This window comes from Leguminivora glycinivorella, chromosome 9 (assembly GCF_023078275.1).
Source record: "Leguminivora glycinivorella isolate SPB_JAAS2020 chromosome 9, LegGlyc_1.1, whole genome shotgun sequence".
NCBI classification, from domain to species: domain Eukaryota; kingdom Metazoa; phylum Arthropoda; class Insecta; order Lepidoptera; family Tortricidae; genus Leguminivora; species Leguminivora glycinivorella.
Window position 1 is genome coordinate 4,289,038 of NC_062979.1, and position 26,322 is coordinate 4,315,359.

General features: G+C 35.7%; 1 protein-coding gene across 1 annotated transcript; it reads left to right on the forward strand.

Annotated features, from left to right (window-relative positions):
- Positions 1-7,722: 7,722 nt before the first annotated feature.
- On the forward strand, positions 7,723-14,280 carry LOC125229651. Its single transcript, XM_048134536.1, has 2 exons — positions 7,723-7,827; positions 13,253-14,280. Exon 2 carries the CDS (start codon positions 13,272-13,274, stop codon positions 14,163-14,165), a length of 894 nt encoding a protein of 297 aa, XP_047990493.1. The 5' UTR covers positions 7,723-7,827; positions 13,253-13,271; the 3' UTR covers positions 14,166-14,280.
- Positions 14,281-26,322: the final 12,042 nt, after the last annotated feature.

Sequence of the window (26,322 nt, forward strand, 5' to 3'; positions counted from 1 at the left end):
CATCTCATCTAATGTTAGAACGATGATTTTTAAGTGAAGTAGGCAGCAATTGTAAGTGTAATAAATGAATTCTATTCTATTCTATTCTATTCTATTCTAAGTGTATTAAATTAGGAGCTTATGCAAGAGAATAAAAAGGTCGTTCTAATTCAATGCTACAATTGCTATTACAAATCGAATTATTTCATTAAACGTCAATGATTTGTGTTTGTAAGCATTTTGACCACTACTAAAATATAATACCATTTAGGAACTAAAGGTAGAGGGACTTAAAGGGCAGATCAAACAAAGATTAGAAAAGAATAACATCTTTAAAATGTACATACATACACTAGTCTTGAGCAAGATAATTACATGGGACATAATTTTGGCGAGGCTTTGTAATAAACCTTATTCCAGTAAAAACGATTACAGGTGAAAACATATCAGGTTCCTTACGTAACTCTAAAGTTCACAAGCGGTAAATATCGGAATCTGCCAAGTTCTGTCGCAGGTGGCTTCGTAAAAATCGATCCATAGTCCGCGAATACATGAATAAACTTGCACGTATTGGGGAAAGTTTTAGCGCCAGTTTATTCTAAATGCAGTCCGTATGCGATGTGGTGCCGTTGCTATCATAGGAAGGGAAAATGTTAAAAATGTTTAGTGAGCTGAAACCGAATGATATAGGTACTTAGAAAGGCTGGCTACTGAAAGTTGAACCCAGTAGTTTTTTTAAACAGCAACATATTCTTTGCCATCTGTCAGTGTGAGACATTTACACTTTGACGAGTTCCGGTAAAAGTTAACAGCATAATGCGTACCGGTCTAATCTATGTATAAAGAATAATGACTAAATGAATAAAAAAAATAGTAAAATAAGTGCTGAAAATAAATTAGAAATAATAAAAAGTAAATTCATGTAATCAATGTGTTGCCTGCTCTAAATTTGCGGGTTCAACTTTATTAGCCAGACTCTATACACGTGATTTTATTTAGTCACTCGCTCGGATAAATTCGGAGAGCTTAGGTGTGCATTAACAAAAGCAACTAGTTCTTCGTTACGCAGCACACAGCATGCACAACCATGAGTTGTAGATGAGACAGAGACCTATGCTCTCCAAATTACACCGAAACCTGCCGGGAGAAATTTAATTCATCACGTGAGACAAAAAATAAACATAAAGAAGCAGAGTACATTACATATTTCTGCTTCATCTTGATACCTCATTGTTACGATCGATGTTAGTTCAATTTTTCCTAAATTGTTCCACAGTAGGAAGGTTTTGAAAAACTATATCCATTATTATAAAATACATAGATAACATCTAAATAGTTTCGATTCTCGATGGTATTCGGACATCAACAAACTCAGCCAAAGATACACTGAGAGAAATTTGCATTGTGAATTTAACAAGTTCGACTTGTTGCGGTTTATCCGTTTGAATCAGCCAAACGTATGTTTAAAACAATATGTGTCAGGTTGTTTTTATAAAATCGACTTGTTGATTTAAATATATTGCCGATTCAAATGACAAGTAGCTTGTTGTTTGAACCAAAGAGCACGTAGGCGCTATTTTAACCAAAATACTTGTTGAACGAACATGAAAACTGGTTGTATTTTCTCTCAGTGTACCTACCTCAAACTACCTACGAAGGTATCTAAGATTTAAGTGCATACGTGTAGGTACGGGAATGTATGTATTAATTACTCCCTGCGCTAAAGTATGCTTGACCTCATTTACTCGGATATACCTATTCTAAATCAGTTCTAATTTGAGAATTCCTGATAATTTTGATACGACTTTGGTCCTCGTGGTGATTAAAGTGCATGTCATGCACGATATTCAAGGTCGAATATTTGTTAAAACAAAATTTAAAAACCAAAGACTTTTGTTGCAGACAACGTTCATATACCTACCTACCATATTCCACATAGTGGGGTCAGCTTTCCGTATCATTTGCTTCCACTTCGCCCTATCCTTAAAGTCGTCGTCGGACACTTTGCAGTCAGCCATGTCTTTTAGCACCACATGTACACCCATCTTAAAGGCCGGAAACGCACCTACAACACTTCTGGTGTTTCGGGTGTCCATGGGCGGCAGTGATCGCTTGCCATCAGGCGACCTGTCTGCTCGTTTGCCTCCTATCCAATAAAAAAAAACATGTACTTACCTATACAACCTGTTTTTATTGAATTCCGTTAACTTTAGGGGAAGGTTCTTCAGATCAAATATAATTAATTTCTCTTAGAAACTAGCGTGTTAACTCTTACGGTCATCGTGTTATTAAAAAAATAAAGATAATTCACACGTGTGTGACAACCTTTACCAATTCCTAATGTTATTTGTTTTTACATGTGCCGTCAATCACTTGACACTAACTTGAATGTTATTCTTAAAAGTCTCTCACACTAATAAATTTATTTATTATGTATGAAAATGATGAAAAATTTTTTTTGCGAATTTAACTAAAAGTGATATACAGACTGGTTCCTGATAATGAACCTAGCGACGTGTCGAATTTAACGGAAAACAAAAAAAAAACACGGTGTATGTACCTACATACGTCTCTCCATCTTAATTCCATTGATTTTAATAATCAATATCATACCGGGTAGGTCCTGTAACAAAAGCAAAAAATTAAACTGTATGCTTTACTACTAGGTACTCAATAAAGTATTGTGAGGTATAATAATATTCACAAGTTCTAACAGCCTGTATATTCTGAACAAAAGACTATAAACGCTTAAGAGCTTACCTGTCCCAAATTCAGTTTCATGAAATGGCGTTAATTGTACTTTGACCGTGACTTTAAAACCAGGTTTTACCGAACAGTTTGAAACTCATTAAATTCGGGAGTAACTTTGCTACTAAGTTTTTGTCTGTTCTTTTGTACAAAATTACGTTGTCAAGCGGATGCCGAGAAGCGCCTGTTGAGTTTATTTTATGAATAGATAGGTACTTATATACTTTAAATAAAAAAAAAAAGTGCAAGTGTATTTTGACAACCGGTCTGGCTCAGTCGGCAGTGACCCTGCCTGCTGAGCCGCGGTCCTGGGTTCGAATCCCGGTAAGGGCATTTATTTGTGTGATGAGCACAGATATTTGTTCCTGAGTCATGGATGTTTTCTATGTATATAAGTACGTATTTATCTATTTAAGTATGTATATCGTCGCTTAGCACCCATAGTAAAAGCTTTGCTTAGTTTGGGGCTAAGTTGATCTGTGTAAGGTGTCCCCAATATTTATTTAATATTTATTTATTTGATCTTTAGACTAGGTACAATAAAATGCTCATGAAAATGATATCCACATCACAGCATTAAATTAAATCGATATATCTGATATATCGATATCTCAGTAAAAAAATACACATACATACATATATCCCACAGTCGCCTTCTACGACACCCACGGGATGAAAGGGGGAAAAATGCAACTTCGAGATAAAAACATAAAACTTAAAAAAACGTGCTTTATGAGCAATCGAACTAAAAACCCAATCGTGGTCAAAGTTCAACAGTTACTAGACTTTTCTAAGAAAGCCAAAAACAACTCAATCTGTCCATGTTCCATCATGAAGGTCCAGTTCTTATCTTCCGGCTCCATCATCAGATCAGTTCGACAGTAGTACCATATTATTGAATTGTCATCAGAACTTACAGCTGCCAATTTTCATTACGCTACGATCTTTGTTTTGGTTTTGTAAATTAGTCACCCTAGATTCCACTACATAGTTACATACAAGTCGACCTAATAAAAGCGTATTAAAAATATTGATTGTAGATTGCACACACAATTATACTGACACGTCCGCCAGACGTTTAAGGTTAGCTAGAAGAAATCCCTTAAAGGGATAAGTTCGCCTTTGTACTGTCTATCATATTTGTGTTTTGTACAATAAAGAGTTTGTACGTATATACATACATACGTTTAGGGGCATTTTCAAAAATTGAGTTGCAATTTCAAAGAAAATGCTTTTGTATTGATTACGTAAGCAATAATCTACATTTAAAACATGAAAAAAGTTTTTGGACATTTTTTTTAAATTGTCGTCACAAAACCGACATCGAGTTATTTTTTGTTAACAACTGTCACTAATTTTTGGTCCCAATTTCTGAAAATGCCTTTAGTACAAAAATAGTGTACGCTTAAGATATTATTTATTCTACATATCAAGTCTGTGTTATTTCGGGGCATTCGTAAATGCAAATTTAAATTACAGACTGTTAATTGCATATTAACGTCAATTAATTTTAATCCTTCTCTTCGATGGAGCTTTCTAAGTATTAAGGTTTTATTTCGCAAAGAGGTTTTGCTTCCATTAATAAGATTTATGAATTTATTTTCGGCCAGCATAAATTTACTCATTGTAAATTACCAATTATGCCAGCAAATGTGTATTTTAATGATGCAATTATTTTACTAAAGACTACTAGAAAATAATCGTATTATGGTACTTTAGTGAAGCGCTGGTGGTCTAGCGGTAAGATCGTGTGACTTCCAATCCGCAGGTCGCGGATTCGATCCCCGGCGGCGGCATGTACCAATGAGTTCGTACATTGAAATCTATGTACGGTACGAAAAATGTCATTTAATATTTTCTAGTCGCTTTTTGGAAAGGAACACATCGTGAGGAAACCGGAGTGAGGCCCTTCGCCCCTTTGGGTTGGAAGGTCAAATGGCAGTCGCTTTCGTAAAAACTATTGCCTCCGCCGAATTTTGGGATTAGTTGTCTAAGCAGACCCCAGGCTCCCATGAGCCGTAGCAAATGCCGAGCATAGAGAATTACTTTTAGTGAAGCGTATTAGAATCTACAATCATCCTCCTTACGACAATTTTTTTTTTATGAGAAAGAGGGACGACCATCTCCTCATATAATCAGATTTTTTTATCAGCATATTCAGCATATTAGAATAGAAATACCGGCGTTCCCTATTAACCCATTGTTAGCTTGTTATTATCAAGTTTCACAATAACTTTGCCCGAAATTGTGGGTTTTCGGTTCTCATTGTTGGCAGAAAAGTCAGTCAAGTTATAATTGGCTAAGTTGGGACCGATGGGCTGCGGGCTGTTTCCTAATGACACCCATATAATAACGCTATTATGTAATTGTTACATTACCTTTGTTTTTTTGCTTTTGATTTTGCTATTTAGTCGTGTCTTAGTTCCTCGAAATCGGTGGATTTTATCTCCGTCTCCACGTGGCATTTTATTTCAGTTATTAGTGCAAGGAAAAAAGGTGGATATAATTAGGGATTAGTATGTAGGTATGGAAAAAAAGATTCGTAGCATATAACTTAAGCTTTGGTATTGATTTTGGTATTTTATCAACAGATATTATCAAAAAAGAAAATTACAAATTAACCGGATTTGCAAGTGCTAAGATACGTATGTTTTTTGTTGTAAATGGTCTTACTCATGACTACAGACTTGCCAAGGCGAAGACGTGGCCTACGATTAATGACTCAGGAAAAAATATCTGTGCTCATTACCCAAATAAATCCTTTACCGGGATTCGAACCCCGGATCGCGGCCTATCAGATAGGGTCACTAGGCGGGGCGTTCCAAATGTATAAGCCTCAATACAGATAGAATCGATGTTGTCGTTGTGGTAATCCTAAGGCACCCCAGAGGTGCAAAGGGCCTTCACCAGCTCGCGCCACGCCTTCTTATCTTCAGCGACCCTTGTGGCCTCGCTCCAGCTCAAACCAGCCTCGTAGCTCATTTTCGACGGACCGCTTCCATGAGTGGACAGGGCGCCCGGGGCCACAACTTGAATTTTGCGTTATTTCTTTCGATAAATCGATGTTACTAAGTATATTTTTATAGCACTGGTAAGCAAACATCACCGCTACGTGCCACCATTTCTTTCAATTTTGTACTTACCTCCCAACTGAGTGTGACATTCTGTCGATAGAATTCTAAAGTGAAAAGCCTGCGGTGCCAACGCAGGTATTTCGTTTCTTTTCAACCGGAAATCTAACTTTCGAAGAGCTATAGCTAGAAATCGCATAGTTTAGGACCGAATGGAAGAATGCCTTTTGGTAGAAAACTTTTGTGTTGTGGAAATGGGAAAGCGTGTTAGAAATGGCGAAGTTTGTAGCGATTTGACGACGCACAAAGGATGTCTGTCCGAATAGCTACCAAATGTTGTCGGTACTGTGTTTTGTGTACCTATTTTTAGGTTTAATAACCTTACTGGCTTAACAGCAGTAGCGTATGGTTGTGTGTCATTAGAATATTCTCTTTCTTACTCACTAGTCAATGGTTGTTAGAATTACCTAACTATAATACCCACAGTGTGTTTATTAGTCCTCGTAAAAGGATATCAAAAGATATATATCTCCCGGCCGGATCCGACCATGGTGACTGTTTTCAACTCCTTTGTTGAGTACGTTGATGTGCTCGCATGTGGCTCACGTAGCCGATTTTATTTGCGAAAACCCGTGCACACGACGGGCATGACGTCAAAAAGAGTCAAAGAGTTACATAATTACTTATAAAAAAAAACTCGTGAGAATTAAAATACCACATGCCTTATCGATCCTAAATATTAACAATAATAATGATAAGTAGTAAGGCAAAAGTAAACTTAAAAGTATGATAATACGCAATGAAGGCTCTAAATGTAATTTTTAATAATTGAATGTATAACATTAATTGTATGTGACATTTGTATGAATTCCAAGTATGCACTACAAATGACTCACTATAACCACAATTGAACAGGCTCCGACTAGTATTGAAGATCTCACAAAAATGACAAAAGAAGCAGGTGGGAACGCCATTAGCTAACCGGTAGAGACTTGACCACATCTTGTTATTCTTACGCGAGTAAAAGCGATATCTCTGATCCATTATAAGTTGTGGAGATACATAGGAATTATAGATATTTGGTCAGCTTATTTTATATCTGGTTAATATCATCTCAAGATGCGCCCAAAAGCAATTAAAGTTTTATGTACAGTCAGCAACAAAGCTATGACTACAGCCAAAGTGCCAAAAAGATGTATGCAGATCTTTATTGCCTGCACACACCTTAGTGTGTTAGTACATATTTTTGGCACTGTGTATTTAGAGCTTGGTTGCTGACTGTACCTGGTCTGGCGCAGAGTCCATTTCGACTATGCGAGTAAAGGCCCTTACGCCCTTACACCTCTAGATCTTCTTTACCATTATGTTATGAATATCTATAGGCACCATTTTTTTCAAAGTTGTCCTCCCCACTTTTTTTGTAACATGGATATTTTTTACGCGATTCATACTCAGAATCGCGAAGTGTTTCAATCCTGATAGGAGAAAAATTGTCCCATGATTTCCATACATTTTTCAAACCTTCCATTCCGTTACCGTCATACAAAATGTACGAAACTGGTAAACTGGTAACGGAATGAAAAAAAATTTTTTTTTCCTTTTAGGATTGAAAGAGCGCGTAATTCTGAGTGGAAACCTCATAAAAATTACCAAATCCAAAAAAAGCGGGTGGACAACTTTGAAAAAAAAATGGCCCATAAGAAACCTGGTATTTTGAGAGTTCAAGTATAACTTGGTTTATCAGCTTTAGATTCTGTAAGCGATTAAAATTATACCTGCTCTCGCGCCGTGTTCATTTTGCCCTTTGTTATGCCACTTTAATCCGTTTAACTACGGTTTAAAATGACCTGGCAACTCATTAGCGGGTGGTAATCCCAAAGTGGCAGTACTGCGTGGTGATTAACAGCATTTTGACACTTGCATTGCTGTGTGTTCAGTCAGTGTTCGAACGCCGGTGGTGAAAGTACTGTGACCTGTGTAGTGGATTCAATGGCCTGTCTGTGAGGTGTTTTGGATCTTTTATTAGCAGGTAGGTTATCATTTCAATTTATAGTATTTATACCAGTTTATTATAGGTCCAGTTCAAAAATGGGTACTAAATCTAAGTTGGTACATGAAAAAGTTTTTTCGTGTTTAGTATTCAATGTAAAAGAAAGTAAAGTAGGTCCTATTCAACATTTTCTTATTCAGTTTAATGAATACGAGTTTTAATACCCGGTTGACCGCAATCCGATCTTTTTATAGATTTTAACGAAGTGCATTCACTTTGTGTAAGTTTAAATGTGTAATTGTGCAACTTTTGCTGCAGTTTCTTATAGATAATTTGTGAGTGTGCACGGGAAAACGTCCCACTTTGTCGATTGCTATAAAGCCGCTTTGTCAGTTTATTCATATAAAAATGCAAGTAAATCTCGCCTTAATGGTAACCGACAAAGTGAGACGTTTTACTAAACACACTCACATTTTATTGTATATTATATGGATGTAGTTAGCCAAGAATTTAAACATACATATATAAAAAGTTCTGTATTTTGAAATTTGAGACGTCAGTTACAAGTATTTATGTTTGAACAAGTATTGATTTCAATTTCTAAATATAGAGAACTTAGAACTTTAACATAATTATAGCATGTTAAAGTTCTAAGTACAAACTTTGCATTAACTATTAGTTTAATTATAGTTACGTATTTTGTTTGATTGTTTGAGGTGAAACGCTTACCTTATATTAACATACATACATATAAATTGGAAGTGTAAGTACGAATATAATTTCTTGAGATTTTCAAAGTGACTTTTAGTCTTGTAGCATTTATATTCAAAAGAGTTACTTCTGGCATTCAAAAGAACTCCGCAATTCACAAAATCAACTCTGGCGCACGCAATACACTTCAATAGAGTACCAGTTTAACCCGACCTCCATATATGTTAGTATTTCAACGATGAATAAGTCTCTGTATCATGGTCGTATGTGACATAGTGAATGTCGAGAAATACCTTTGTAACAAGAGTCATGTCTATAATTGGTAAATTCTTTGCGCATCTCAATTTGACAGATGTATTACTGGCATTGACATTTGACTTCGTTGTAAGGAATTTGAAGAATTCAGTTCCTTTGTTTTCATGTTTGGTGACCTTCACAAGATGCATATCAGTTACAAGTATGTTTATGTAGTAGAGTTTTTGTATCGACGTATCATTCGTTGCAATTATTCGAAGAATTTATTAAATATAACTATCGGCGTTATGATTTCTAAGTTTGGTAGAATTGTAGACATCATGTTAAGTATATAATAGTTGTTCACATAACAAATACAGGTAAAAAGTTGGAATTCTCTTAGTTTATTTATGAAGTATCCTATCCACGTGGTATTTAATTATAAAACACGTGGGTATATATCTTAAACGTTTTATCAGAGGTTAGTAACAAAAACAGAATAATGATCTCAGCAGGGTTAGTAGTCATAGGGCTTACGGCGAAATTATGGTCAAAAGCTGCACTTTATGCAGAAAGCAAGCCACTTTGCACAGTGATACTAGGGACCAATACAAACGTTTTCATCCGAGGAAACACGATTTTCATCCACTAGAATTCAAGATGGCGGACATTTTCCAAAATGGCGGCCGCATATTTTTAAAAATTTATAGAATCGTAACGGCTGCACCGATTTTGATGGTTGGGGTGTCTATCGTATCGTATTGAAGCGTTTATTAATATAAAAAATTAAAATTATAAAAATAATTAATATGGCGGCCGAATAATAAGTAAAATATGAAAATATCAAACTTTTTTTTCATTCTCGTGCAATTTACCAATAAATTTTCTATGATATGGCCACATTTTTATGTGCTTAAATTAAACCTGATAATATTATCTACATAATAAAATAAAAATCATGAAAATCCATTGAGTAGTTTTTGAACTATACCCATTTCAAATGGAGCGCGCGGATTTGAAAGACGTTTTCGCACGTGATGTAAACAATTTTGGAATCATAACGGCTGCACCGATTTTAATGGTTGGGGTAGCTATCAGTTTGTATTAAAACATTTATTTACATAAAAATTAAAATCATTTAAAAAATAAAGATGGCGGCCGAATAATAAAAAAATATGAAATTTTCAATTTTTTTTTATTCTCACGAAATTTACAAATAGTTTTTCTACCAAATGGACACATTTTTATTTATTTAAATAATATCTGATATTAACATCTGCAATTGCTATTAATACAGATGTTATGTTATGTGCATTTAAGTTCTTTTACATATTAAAATAAAAATTATGTGATGGTCAAGTTTACGGGGGTTATCTAAATATACCTAAACTCGGAATAAAAAACTAATAATGTATATAAATACTAAAAACATTGATTCTGAATAGTAATATAGTAAGTTGTGACCAAAATAAATAATCAGTCTTGCCTGTATAGCGGTACCAAACGATACGATGCATCACATATCAAGTGCAAAGACGTCTTTCAAACCCGCGCGCTTCATTTTCAATGCGTATAGTTCAAAAACTACTGAACAGGATTTTAATGTTTTTTGTTTTATTTTGCAGATGTTAATATCAGATTTTATTTAAATAAATAAAAATGTGTCCATTTGGTAGAAAAACTATTTGTAAATTTCGTGAGAATAAAAAAAAATTGAAAATTTCATATTTTTTTATTATTCGGCCGCCATCTTTATTTTTTAAATGATTTTAATTTTTATGTAAATAAATGTTTTAATACAAACTGATAGCTACCCCAACCATTAAAATCGGTGCAGCCGTTATGATTCCAAAATTGTTTACATCACGTGCGAAAACGTCTTTCAAATCCGCGCGCTCCATTTGAAATGGGTATAGTTCAAAAACTACTCAATGGATTTTCATGATTTTTATTTTATTATGTAGATAATATTATCAGGTTTAATTTAAGCACATAAAAATGTGGCCATATCATAGAAAATTTATTGGTAAATTGCACGAGAATGAAAAAAAAAGTTTGATATTTTCATATTTTACTTATTATTCGGCCGCCATATTAATTATTTTTATAATTTTAATTTTTTATATTAATAAACGCTTCAATACGATACGATAGACACCCCAACCATCAAAATCGGTGCGTTACGATTCTATAAATTTTCAAAAATATGCGGCCGCCATTTTGAAAAATGTCCGCCATCTTGAATTCTAGTGGATGAAAATCATGTTTCCTCGGATGAAATCATTTGTATTGGTCCCTAGTATCACTGTGCAAAGTGGCTTGCTTTCTGCATAAAATGCAGTTTTTTTCCGTAAGCCCTATGACTATAGCACATGATTGTCGCGAGAGTATGTCGCCGCGAGATAGACTCCCCGTCCTTATGTCATTAATACAGTTAGAAGAAGTCGTCACATATCTTGCGGCGACATACTCTCCCAGCAATCATGTGCTAAGCCTACTGTGACAGAAATTACAAGAAACTTACATGTTTACTTAGACAAAAAATAAAAAAAAACTTGTTGCTTATATTTTACTACCTCTTTATTGCAAAGAAACGTCACTTCTAGGTATTATATTGAAATAAGAATTATGAAATCAATTAAGCAAATTTAAAAGAAGTTTCGAACAAGCTAATAAAAATCTAGGTTTAGTTCATACTGTAATTTGCAGAGGCCGTAATTTTTCAATTTTTCGTAAAGTTCCTTCTCATTTACTTGACTTCAAATAATTATGACAATTTAAAACGTGGCCTATAAGGAAATTATACAGGGTATAATTACAGCAATGCACATTTTTTTGACATTTTTGAGTTCTTATATAAATTGTTCTTTATCCCCTATTCTTTTTATGATGACGGTTGGGAACTTCGCCAGCCGCTTTACTCCCGTGTATATCGTAGAAATCGACTATGGTATATGGACATAGGTTCAATTGTGGTGCGGGCAATAGGTGTGTGTTTCAATCCTTCTCTATAATAGGTATGCTCTGTCTACCCAGCTTAGGAATCCAGGCGAGGTAATTTATTATGTATTTATAATAATAATACCACTTATTAAAAGGAGATTACATTATTTATGTATGTACCTCTATGTATGTTCTTTTATAATTAATCGAGATAGTTTCCCACGTTCCAACGGGCATTTAAACAAGATTGGTCAGGTGATGAGACGGGAAGCCATTTCCTTTTACGGACACGTGTTTGTAAAGTTTTTGTTACTGTTTCAGTTGTGGATCCCACGGTTAATCCAACTTGTTTATAAACTCGTTACTTTGGACAGAATAATTTATCTTTAGTTATGCTCTTAATTGGATCTCAGGCACATGAAATAGGATTAAATAGTGTCTCATTCTATAACGGTCTAGGTTCGAAGGAATACCAGGAACACTCAAGTTAGGAATATGTAGGTATCTTTCTTAGTCACTCTGTTTACGACCTCCTTGGAGTAAAAAAATAATTCAAGCAGCAAGTGGTCAAACCAAATAAGTTGAGGAAATTTATTTTTGAAATTTTAACTTTGCGCAATTTTGAAATTCGAACTATGTGCAACGTGCTTATTTTAATGAAGAATAACTTTGATTTATCGGGTTTGATTAACTCATCCCTGATACTAGCAATATGAGGAATAAAATGTTTGCGGTAGCTTTAAAAATGGGATAATTTACGAAATTGCAATTGGAAGAGCTACAGTAAATTTTCAAAATTATTACACTTTCAAATTCAACTGAAATCACCTTACACAAAGTCAGTAATCATGTAGGATTACTATTCTATGTAGGAATCAAGAGGGTCATTGTTTAATTTCACATTGCAACGGATCTATATTTCCATATATGTATCAAGTATCAACACTGTATTGTTACTGTGGGAGTGTGATATAAAAATAGCACATATTTTATTTCCATTACAACTGCCAGAGAACAATAAGATCATATTATGGTTCCGATGCCAGTGTGAAGGTACTTAGATACTTATAACAAACATCACTTGTGTAAGCTATGCGTTACGTTTTGTAACCGACTATGCATCACATAATTTATAATAATGTTATGTGAACTATCAATTTTCTGCAATGTTCATCATCCATAGTATAGAAACTAATACTAAGCATGAAACTTAACAGCTAGCTGGTAAATAAGGCCATTGAGGCATTGTACCAAGGAGGCGACATTTCCTTGCTGTATCGTCATGATGATACCAGTAATATAAACAAAGCTATTAATTATGTTAATATGAAATATAGCATAATAATTAATTAGATTTTTATTCTCACACATTATTAAACTGCAATCAATAATTACTACGTCGAAACGTAAATGGGACAACCGATTAGTGTTTTTTCTTATTTCATAGACAAAAACTAGTTCCCGAATCGTCTCTCATTAACAAATTATTGCACAAGAATAAACGAACTAGTTGAGTTTCATTACGAATTTGTTGCACCATAATGATCACACTGATTGATCGTTTATATTGTTACAGATCTAATTTGGGAATTGAAATGACCCCGAATAAAGAAAACATCATGCAACCTGCAACGCTACAAGAAGCCATCAATATAATTAAATTTTTGACAACATCACACAAGCAAGAAATAACAAAATTGAAGGAATCACTGCAGAAGCAAGCAGCGCATATAAAGAAATTAGAAGCAAATAGAAAAAAGGAACTTGAATTCTTGTCGAGTGAACTTCAAAATTATGAAGCGAACTTAGCAATTAGTAAAGAGACAGTTACAAAACAACTTGCAGAGAAAGATGATATCATACAGAAGCAGACGGAAGTTATAGAAGAACTCAATAGAAAATTAAAACTCCACGAAGAACTAAGTTTACCAGAAATAAACATCGTTGCACCTGTCGATTCGAATTCTGACTCGGGAGTAGCAATGGATGATAGCAATTTGAAGTCTGACACGAACAAAACTGAAGCTAAAACAACTAGAAAATATAGTAGAAGGTTCGCAGAATCAATAAGCTTTTTGAGAAGAGTAGATTTTTCGCCTATGAAATATAAACCATGTAACCGTGAGTGCACTAAGAAGAAAGATGAAAAGAAAACAACAAGTCTAGATATCCCTTACACAGATAAAGGGTTGACTAGACAACTAAGTAGTGAAAGAGTCATGAGTGACGATGACTCGTACTTGTCGGCTGATCCAGTGCTTTCTGATAGTGTCATAGAACCTTTAGTAATTAGGCCAAAGAAAATGGATGACAGCATGAATAACCATTTCTCTGATGATGGAAGCGAAGACACCAGTGAAGAAGTTTTCGACAGAGTTATGACTAGAAGCAGCGTCAGACGATCAGTGAAAGCGAATCCGAAATATAAGAAAATAAATCGAACGAAATCGAAACTTTTAGAACAAGTAAAAGTTAACATTATTGATTAATTTGTAAACTAATATTAAGTAGGTAGTACAATAGGTACATATTATTGTTAAAATGGTCGACAACCTATTTGTATCATTGGATTTCGCTTTATTTTAATAAAGTTTTGATACTCCCTTTACAAAAAAATTTTATTGTAATTTCCCATGGTTTATAATTACTTTCAGATGAATTAATAATAAATAAACAAAATTATGAAAATTATTCTCCGATAAAGCTGATCAAATACGACACGGGTTCATGTCATACATAGATCATAGTATCTCAAGGTGATGATGAGGAGGCAAGTACCTTATATCCATACCAATATTATAAATGGGAAAGTGTGTGTGTCTGTTTGTTTGTCCATCTTTCACGGCAAAACGGAGCGACGAATTGACGTAATTTTTCAAGTGGAGATAGTTGAAGGGATGTAGAGTGACATAGGCTACTTTTTGTCTCTTTCATATAACCCTTTAAGTACGATCTGATACGATCGTGAGGGTTTTTAACGTATAAATGTCAATTTTAACACGTCATTAAAATTTGAAATTAAGTTAGCAAATCTCGATTTCTCGTTTTGAAAGAAGAAGTTATTTTCGTAGTTAGTTTACGAGGTGTGTATACTCCATTTTAAATACGAAGGCCCAGTAGTAATTAACTCTTAACAAAAGGGCTTATTTAGTTTGCACACACCTAAAGCGAAAGTGCGTGTAAGAAAAATGTCACACCAAAAAAGGGTCTAGCCAGGTTAGGGTTGCAAATAGAAAAAAAAACCAATGTTTTTTTTTTCAGTTTTATGAAAAAAAACAAGCACCATGGTTTTTTTCTAAATATGTTTTTTTTTTCAGATGAACAAATAATACGACAATAACGGTTTTTCGTGATTTGTATCGTTTCAATATATATAACGTACATTTTAATTCGATAAACATTCAGTATACAAACGTTTATTGGGGAATCCCCGATGCGGCGTAGAGCGTGGACTGTGTGGAGAGGCGGTGGTGTTGCCAACAGTAAATAGCGATAACTACTAACTACAGATTGTGTAAATGTTAGTTTTATTAAACCAGAAATTAAAGTTATTAAATTAAATTCGTTTAATAGCTAACATAAAGTATTAACTGTTTTGCAAATTTTGAGATTTCGAGAAAACATAAAAAAGCGAAGCGAGTACTGAACTTGCGAGTTTTTTAACACACGAGAAGTAAAATACATTTGCACCCGAGTGTAACACAAAACTTTTCCCCTCACTATAGCGAGGAAACTACAACGCAAAAAAAAATGCGTTTAGTCAGTAAAGGTGGTAAGTCATCTTTATTACAGATTCACTTACTTTTTTTTTAAAGCAGTTAATTTGACTTTATTCAAGGTCAAATTACTTTACTCACGGTTTTGCAAATTTTGAGATTTCGAGAAAACATTTAAAAAAAATACTCCAGAAAAAAAACAGTTTTTTTTGTCACGGTTTTTTTTTTCAAGCCAGAAAAAAACCGTTTTTTTGCAAACTTAAGCCAGGTATCTTTTGTTTCCAATAAGCCTTTTGTTAGCGCCTAATGACCGGGTCAGGTGCTATCGGGCCTTCGTACATAAAGATACCAAATAATAGGCAAACCACGAAAAACAAACATTGTAACGTCGCATCACTCGCATCCAGGTAAAATGTACCAGTAAAATAAATCATATCATGTCCGGTAACAAAAATAAATAACACAGAGCTATGCACACACTCCGGAAAAATATTGGTGCAAAATATGGAATCATTTTTCGCAAGCTCGAATGCACTTTTCAATACAAAAAGGCTCGGAATATACCTAGCTAATAGGTGCATTGTTAATATACTTCACAGTTAGTGTTTTTACTGTTTTTGTTATGAATATTATGATACAACATTTCGTTGGTTATGATATTATTGGAATTAGGGCCGGTTGCATCAACCACGGGTAACATACACGTCAATACCACGCAGCAAAGTCTAAGTAAAGTCCCATACAAAAAATTGCGAACGCTAAATTCGGTGACAAACGGTTTGGTGCAACGAATAAGGAACGAAAGTTTTGTAATACCTAATAAAAATAAATTATTTCTGCCCATGTAGCAGTGAGACTGTGTTAACGAGACCATAAATTAACTATAACAAGATCATACCATCCCATACATTAAAATGCGACCGCCTAAGACCGCGCTTACACTCCACCACACATAGATAGCGCCACAAAAAAAATGTCTTGTAGCTTTCGATTATACTTGTAGATGGCGTTAAGTGTCACTTTTGACATAGATTTACGGCTCGGAATTGACACTTAATGCCAATCTACAAATAATCGGTGGCAACAAGGCATTTTTTGTGGCGCCATCTATGTGTGGTGGAGTGTAAGCGAGTTCGTAGGCGGTCGCATTTTAATGTATGGGATGGTATGATCTTGTTATATTTAATTTATGACGAGACATATTTTTTATTAGGTAGGTACATAAAATTATGTAAGTACAAATTTACATAGATAATATTGCAGGCAAAAGCTTAAGTTACATAATTGCAAAGGCCAAACATTGGCTTGTATGAAAATAAATTCAAATTTATCTTGCATATTCCTCTAAAAGAGAAAAATCGCTTTCATTACCCACGAAGCAGATTTTCATAACTCCGCATGCAAGAAAAGCCCTTTTCTTTAAAGTATGATCTACGAGTCTATTATAACCTACGAGGCCTCTTAGGTGATATATCTTATGTTATCTTACATGAATCGGATGTGTTAGATCGAGGTTGTGGATTGGTGTCATTTTTTACTTTTTGGGACTTGGGTTATATTTTGGGACGATTTAGAGACAACTTCCTTTTAGAAAGTATGTTGGTCCTCGTTTATACAAATATCACAAACATAAAGTTCGTCTAGCTGTTCAAAATTAAGTTTTTGCCGGCGGAGAAACTATTTTGCATATCTTCGTTATATATTATATTCTTGACGTCTTGATGAATTAATTTAAGTGCTTAACTGTGTCTCAGTAGATACCACGTTTAAACTGTGAATTAATAGTTATTAGAAAAGAGTATCATCTATTATCATTGGTCATTACAGTGACGAGCACTGGTACTCCTACCTTAGTTTATAATCACTAAACTTATCGCTATTTTGCTTGTATTCATTGGCCTGCTGCGCATTCGCTTATTGTGTGCCGCAGAATCCGTCTGGATCAATCATCAAAAACTAAAATATGAAAATGTTCTATTTTAATATCGTACCTACAAAGGACCACCTATGTAGGTACTATATTTACCAGAGTCTATCAGAGCATAATAGGCGAGACGACTAAAAAAAAACTAATTAGTCCGTCAGTGAGATTATCAATGAATTTTAGACACGTATTTTTTCTTTATTATCGTAAACAAAGATGACGACGTTACAGTGCGTTGATGTTTCGCGTGACGTCACGTCTAGTTACAATTTTTACTTAGTAGTGACTTGACAAGCCCCCACTTCGGAACTTTGATGCTCTATATCTTTGTATTTTTTCATTAATTATAAAAAGCGAAAAACATGTGTTCAGTATTTTTGGACGATCTAACTGACGGACTAAACAAAATGCCATTTTTTTATGTAGTCGTCATCCCTATTTTCTGCTTACTTGGTAAATTTCTACCAAACACAATGCTATAGATAGATGATTCTCGAACTTTTACCAAGATAATGTGTATACCGCAACTCTTAACGGTAAAAGCAGCAGTTTTTCATACTAACGAAGTTTCCCTCACGCCAACTTAAGATGATTTACGATATCTCTTAGAACTTCGCTTGACAATAGTCGACCTAATGAGTATACTGTATCCTTTCAATGATAAAGCCTAAAATCCCTTGAATACCATTGTATTAGACCAATTTTTTGCCTTGAACTAAAGTAGTTGAAGTAAGTGTTGTCTAGAATAATAAGTGTTTTTTTCTATAATAATAAGAAAGGCGAGAAATGTTTTCTTTTCTTGCCTTAACTAGAATATTTATTGCGTAATAAATTAATTGGATTAAGCTGATGTATGGTTTTTGTTAAGTAAATATATTTACTTGTGTCGCGTGTGTATATCGTTTGTACAATGAGCTGTGTTCTGAAGAATTGTTTCACATAATCTAACAACCCTTTTCGTCAGGGTGTTCATCCTCATACCACATCTCGGACACTGGCAATCAAATATATAAAAGTGCGCTCCTTAGCACACATTCTAAGCTCGTTTAGGTGAACGCATAACATGCTTGTATTAGTGAGATATGACAGGTCGACTGTTCGCGTTTTCGACAGGCGGTAACCGAGAGCGGGCCGGTGGGGGACACTTTTAGCGGGGAGCGGGAGTGGCCATAATGTACGATAGGACTCTTTATTATACTGTGCTCATACCATAGAACCAAAACCTTTCCTCTTGCAGATGCTTCAGCTATTTAAGCTGTATTGAAAAAAAATGGAGGGTATTCAGGCACTACAGTATTCGGTATATGCAATACCTAATGGGGCTGCCGTCATTTTGTCGTCCTTTCCATATTAAATTGTATGGTATCAAATTAGTTCCAACGGCCGTCACTAGTTTTAACCTTGTGCATGCCCAGAATATGATGTGTATTTATGACAATCAGCGCCACTCATACAAAAGAGTGGCGCTAATTGTCATAAACACAGAGAGGGGGTTGTTTCAAAACCGGAGTACGCAAATTTTTCAAGCTTGCGAAGACACATGACATAACATCTCTGAATTTGCAGGCGTCGATATTCTAACGTGCCATCGAGTATGCATGTTTGATACAGTTATTATGTATGCGTTTCACGTAGACCACAAATTTTGTCCATACTTTCACTAGCACATTTGACCAATTCATCCCCCTTTTCTCCCGCACTACCCGACACAACTACAAAGCCACTTAGCTTCACAAACGCCGTCAACTGTAAAAGTTCTGGATCGTGACTCGAGTGCTGGGCAACCAGGCTAGCAGAAATGACAATCGTTGACGCTACGTGGCGATTGAAAAGCAGTCTGTCTCTGTCGCGCTTCTACAAAAAAGCGAAGAAGAGCTAGCTATGAAACGTAAGCAGGTGAGACTTTGGCTAGGTATTCAGGGCAGGTAAAGGCACACACGCTGCCCTTTTATTATCAACTGGACCAATTTTTACAAGCATTTGTTGGGTCGACATTTAAGAGGCGGATGAGTTTACACCGAAGCATTGTATTCTTGATATAGAAATATTTTTTGTGAAGCTTTAGAATTGTTAGAAACTAACCGATCTCTTAAACAGCAACGAGTCAAAAACAATACAAGTGTTGGTGGTTTAAAAATTTGAATGTAAACGTCCAGTTTTGTAAACAGTGTAAGGTAATAAAGGAAAATCGCTAATGCGATGTCCCGACCAAGTGAGAATCAGTGTGTACTTAGAACTTAGACCACAGTCTAAACCGCTCACGGAAAGCTACGGTGCAATGGCGACGTAGTGTCAATATCAAGTCGCTCAAAACATACAGAAGAAGCGTAAAAGACTTACATATTACGTAGCCAAATGCACTAGCGATAATATCGTTATCGTACGCTTAAAGAAATAGCTCTTCTGTAGTGGCGCGAGAGAGCCAGAACTAGCTCTCTGTCGCTCTTCTGGTGCCGTAGCCGAATGGCATTTCTGCGACTCGAAACGAAAACGAAACGCCGCGAAAGGTAGTCTGGCTCTGTCGCGCCAATACGCAAGAGCGATAAAGATAGATATCTACGAGCGTTTCGTAAGCGTTTGTGCCATTCAGCTACGTACCCTGTAGTGGCGCGACAGAGCCAGGCTGCATCATAAACATAAACAATGTGGAACAAGAAAGATAGGTACAGTCAGCTGCAGAGAAAAGTAGACCCCCTGCCATACACATTTTTATACCCCCCCTACTTTTCTCTGCACCTGACTGCACATAGTTTGATCAATATATTTTGTCCTGCCGGCGTATCATGCTTCCAATTTTATCACTTATCCACGTGGATAAAGCATCCGTCACGCTTTAGCAAGTATGTCAGTGTGAGAGTGACAGATATCTTATCCACGTGGATAAGTGATAAAATTGGCAGCATGATACGCCGGCAGGTACGATCAATTAATTCATTGGCGCCAAAAACGTGACTTTCTATTGTGTAGGTTAGGTAAAACCCTTTTAAAAATGTTTTCTTCGGAACTGTGCGAAATATCATTTGCTATTTGGATAGCGCAAGGATGATAATGTTAAATTCAGTTGAATTTATAAATGTGTACGAAAACTTCCGGTGTGAGAGGAAGCCATTTTACTCGAAAAAAGGAAATTGCCTTCGGTGAGTGGTTTCATTCGAATATTTTGTGAGGAATTCAAAATGGCTTTTAGATTTTTTTTGTAAAAGCACTCGCACAGGAAATATGAAATTGAAAAAGGTCCGATTTAAATATTAACATAATATACGTAAATATATTTACTTTTACAATTTGTTTACCGTCAACGGTATTTTATAGACAGTTATTTTAAAACTTGTAATTTAAAGTTTATTGATAGGTTTTCTTCATTATAAAATTTTCAAAAGTTTTCTGGTAACCTAAATAATATACCGGGTGCCCGGTAATTAATGGACAACCTTTTAACCACCAAGAGGGCACCTTATACTGGTCCAGAAAATCGACTTTTAGGTTTAGTAAAAGTCGCCTGGTTTTCGAGATTTTCCCACTTTTTAAAATTTTAGGTAGTATTAAAATCGACCTTTACTAAACCTTAATGCCGGTTTTCTGGACCACTATAAGGTGCCCTCTTGGTGGTTAAAAGGTTGTCCATTAATATCCATTGAAATTTTAAAAAGTTTGAAAATCTCGAAAACCAGGCGACTTTTACTAAACCTTAAAGTCGATTTTCTGGACCAGTATAAGGTGCCCTCTTGATGGATAAAAGGTTGTCCATTAATTACCGGGCACCCTGTATAGTAGGTCTTCTTACTGATTAAGACTTTTTCGAAGTGTCGAAAATTTCCGAAACTTGCACATCAGTAGCCTATTCTGCGTAGTGCATTGCATATGCACTAAATGCCCTATAGCTTGATAGTAACAGTGTCCTGAATTTGGACAACGCTGTTAACAGGCAGCTTGATTTGTAATAGTCCAAGAGGTAGGTTCGTGTTTTCTTAGAATTTAGATTTCTTTGATATTTTGTAGAAATTAGAAACAATATGGAACCTACACAAAAATAACTTACTTAACTTTAAGTTGCAGAGTAAAATTAGATTAACAATAAGTAAGTTTCTCTAAAGTTTTCATACACTTATAATAATTATGTCTTTTTTTTGTAACTTTTACACTCATGAATGGTGGAGGCTTAAAACTTTTCAGTCTATGTTGTTAATCCCTTGCTTCGTCGAAACTCTTGTATATAATGATAGTATCATTTTTTCTCGACACATTTATTACGCGCCACGTTTATTTCGCAGTTGTATAAGAAAATGAGTTTGAAAATGTACCCAAAGTTAAGTGCGTGGAAACTAGTAGTACCGGAAGTTTTACGGAAAGAGGTATTCAAGGAATGTCACGACAGGCCTACAGCCGGTCATCTGGGAGTTCGTAAAACATACTTTAAAATTAAACAAAAATATTTCTGGCCCAATATGACGTAATAAATGCGGCAGTGCGCTGAGTCGAATCCAACACGTAAAGACCCTTTTGACACTTTGCAGATATACCTATCTGAGGGTTCATGGAATAAAAAATGAATGGGGCTAATGGGTGAAAGCGATGGACTAAGTTATACTAGTAATAGGCACCATTATTGTTACCTACCACAGACCTCATACACTCAAGGTTTTCATCATGTAGTATATCCCTAATTAACACTTTAACAGTAACTTAACGTTACTGTCTGCAACATACATGTGACGCACGTATGTGAATAAAATAGCATGTAAGCAATAATTTACTATATAAAGTATGTTTAGTTTTACTTGCTCTCTCTTCTGTATTGATTATTGACAATACAACACACATCATTCACAATGACCGGTTTTACTTAACCTCCATTCAACCCTCCAACTTCATCATATCTCATGGCGACCCATACCAGTAGAACCAAGGAAACGGATTTCACCACGGAGCGCAATAATGAAGACAGAAAACCAATTCAAGATTGAAGATTCAAGATTACCCTAACGAAGATATCACCATTATGAAGATCGGCACTGAAGATACAAGATTACTTTTATGAAGATCAGCATTGAAGAAATAATTTTTAAGAAGAAAGAAGCCTCTCAGCAAACTAAAGAAGAAAAGAAGAAAGAAAATGTGTTCTATATATAAATAAGCCTACGAAGAAAGAAGAGCGTTGTCCAGGGTTTCCCGGCTCGCGAATCAAGAGGTGTCCAGGGTTATCCCGGCCCATCATCAAGAGGTGTCCAGGGTTATCCCGGCCCAGCTCGAGGGAGTCCAGGGTTATCCCGGCCCGCATCATCTTCAGAGCATCGGTCACGTGCACATGGAAGACTCACGTTGCCAGCCAGCGTCACGCGACAGCCCGACCGCCCGCCCGTGCCAGCGCGGAATGCAGCGTCAACAATTCAACATGACCTACTAAGCGAAGTACATTGCGCTATCTATGTAAGTTAGTTATATTATTTTGTCATGTTATTTAGCAATTTATAGGGATCCTTTTTGCAGTATTTTTTTTTTATTAATTAATTGAGGTGACAAATTTATTATGTTATTAGAATTACAGTCTTTACGCGATAAACTAAATAAGTTAAAAGAAGATATTTCTAAGTTAGGTCCAGAGAGGCGACGGAAAGAAATAGGTAGAAGGAAATTAGAGGAATCAAATGAATTATATAACCATTTTGCGGATATTGTGTCTCAGTTAAAGAAAAAGCAGGATGAATTTAGTTCTTCAGAAATAGAATTAGGTAATAGACTTATAGGCGAAGTCAAAGACACTTACGAGAGGATTAAGTTATCGTTACAATTCTTTGATACGGATTCCCAAACAGACGGAAAAATGGCTAAACCTAGTTTTGATGTTAAAACGGCCATCGCATTGTTGCCCGTCATGACAGGGCAAGAGGATACAACTAAACAGTTAATAGATGGTATTCTTATGTACAGTACGATTATTAATACCGAATCTCAGCGGACATTGATAGAATTTGTTTTAAAAACAAGACTTTCGTCTAGCGCTAAGCTCAGGTTAAAGACGTCATACGTTAGCGTAGAGTCTCTCGTTTCGGATATGCGTACATTTTTGCTTCCTAAAAAATCGTCCGAATCAATTCAGGCTCAGCTTTACAGAGCAAGACAAGGTAGGAGAACAATAGAAGCTTTCGGAGCTGAAATTGAGGATCTTTTTGTCAATTTGACTATTTCACAGGCCGACGGTAATGACAGTAGTTATGACGTACTGCGTCCACTGAACGAAAAGTCAGCTATTAAACGCTTTGCAGATGGTCTTTCAGACCCAAAATTAAGCACAATAATATCTTCTAGGCAATTTACATCTTTGCCCGAAGCTATTAGGACAGCCATTGATGAGTATAGCTCGTCACCACGCGACGATCAGATCCTACATTACGGACGCGGACGTTCTCGTAATAATTATCATAATAACGGGAACCGGAATAATTATTCTAATCGTTACGATAGGAGTAAAAGTTATAATACAGACAGAAATACATTTAGAACACGGTATTATTCTAATAATAGCCGTAATGCAAGTATTTCGCAACATTTCCCGACAAATAGAGCTACGCGGCCACAGCCTTTTGCTGACCGCGCATCCAGCGTTCGCCGACCTACGCGCGCGACCCCGCCGCGGCCCGCGCCCGCGCATTCACGTGCACAACACATACGATCGGCAAATGAGGACGTAAAGCCAAATAAGCAGTTTTTTCGTGACTAACATGAATAGTGCGATATTTAACTATAACAAAAATAATTATAGTACGGTAACTTGTATTGTAGGTAATGGACATAAATTAAAACTTTTGGCCGACAGTGGAGCAGGCCTATGTGCTATTAGGTACGAATATTTGCAAGACAAACCCGATCTCCTTAAACGAGTGCAAGGAGATAGCATTACTATTACGGGAGTTTGTGGAGATTTAATTTCAGATGGATACATTTATTTAGATTTAGACTTTAACGGTTTCGTTTGCAAAGGAAAGTTTCATGTTTTTAAGAATTTGCAATGCTCAGCTGAAGCTATTTTAGGTGAAAAATTTTTCTTACGTTACAATGCAGACATAAGTTATAAACATAATGCATTATTTTTAGAGGACAAAGGTCAAACTGTCTCAATACCTATGAACGTGTATTCTAAAAGTAGTTTTATTCAAAACATACCACCTCGCTGCGAAATTATGACTCACATCGCGTCACAGCTGACCGATGATTGTGTAGTACTATCGGAAGAAATGCAAGAAGGCGTTTTTGTAGCAGGTGTCATTTCAAGACCGGAGAAAGGTAAAATACCAGTACGAATATTAAATACGACAGATAAGCCAGTCAGTTTAGATTTATCAAGTTTGAATGTACACAGATTATGTCATTTTGATATTTGCAATTTTGATTCAAGGAAAATTAGTGTTGATAGAGTAAAAACATTATTAGATCTTTTAAATTTAGAGACTTATTTAAATAAAGAGGAACAGTTAAGCATAGAACAAATTTGCGCAAAATACGCAGATGTTTTTCATCTGCCCGGCGACAAGCTAACTACAACTAACTTGCTACAGCACAAAATTAAGTTAAAAGATAATGCAAGTCCAGTATACGTAAAGCCATACAGAATACCACATGCTTTACGTAATGAACTTCAAACTCAGATTAAAAATATGTTAGATAACGATATAATAGAGGAGACCACCTCTGAGTGGTCCAGCCCAGTTTTGCTAGTTCCCAAAAAATGTGATAAGTTAGGAGAAAAGAAGTGGAGGTTAGTTGTTGATTATAGGCAGCTAAACAATAAGATACAGGATGATAAGTTCCCACTACCCAATATAACAGAAATTTTAGATTCCCTTGCAGGTAGTATATATTTTTCAAAACTTGATCTTTCTCAAGGTTATTACCAACTAGCTTTAGACAAAGAATCTAGAAAGTATACAGCGTTTACGACCGATAAGATGTATCATGTGATAAGATGTGTGTAAGATGTATCTCAATCACTATCTCTTAGACTATCCTGTTATCACATTTCTGCGTGGAGTTTGCACATAGATGTCGCAACCGTCGCTTGATACTGAAATTAATGGGTAATTCCTCTTGCCCGCTATAGAGAAGAAATGTTAGTAATACCATTCGTGTGTATTTTTTCAGAAGTAAGGTACAGCGGGGCAAATCTCGACTGGGGGGAAATTGTAACTGATCCATTTTTTCCATTAATACACTATGATGTTGAGTTCTACATGTATCCACTGAACACGCCTACCATATGTAACTGGTGGATACTCTATTTAATAATGGAAACCTTACCTATTTGTTTTTGTATTTGTTACGTCGGGCTTAGTAACGTAAAACCAGGTATAAGTACTAACGCCGCCGCGGTAAAGGTACCTACATGCCGGCGGCCGCGAGTTCCCGGCCCGTTCAGTGGTGGCCGACCTTCGCGCGGTGCAATAGAATTCAAGGTCGGCTGCTCAGGTGCGGTTCGTGTGTTAATGTAGGTGAAAATTTAGAATGGCGGCATTTTGCCAACATCAAAGGAGTGAGCCTTCTGTCTTTGTACTATTAAAGATTCTGTGGTAAAACCTAGGTATGTAATTATCGATCCCAATTGATACTTTTCGGTGAAGGAATATGACTATCGTGAGGAATTGCACTAAACAAAACGGACTGACGGACTAAACAAAATGCCATTTTTTTATGTAGTCGTCATCCCTATTTTCTGCTTATTTGGTAAATTTCTACCAAACACAATGCTATAGATAGATGATTCTCGAACTTTTACCAAGATAATGTGTATACCGCAACTCTTAACGGTAAAAGCAGCAGTTTTTCATACTAACGAAGTTTCCCTCACGCCAACTTAAGATGATTTACGATATCTCTTAGAACTTCGCTTGACAATAGTCGACCTAATGAGTATACTGTATCCTTTCAATGATAAAGCCTAAAATCCCTTGAATACAATTGTATTAGACCAATTTTTTCCTTGAACTAAAGTAGTTTAAGTAAGTGTTGTCTAGA

Bases quoted from the DNA above. Each gene is read 5' to 3' on its own strand.
- LOC125229651 (XM_048134536.1), top strand. From the start codon at position 13,272: ATGACCCCGAATAAAGAAAACATCATGCAACCTGCAACGCTACAAGAA.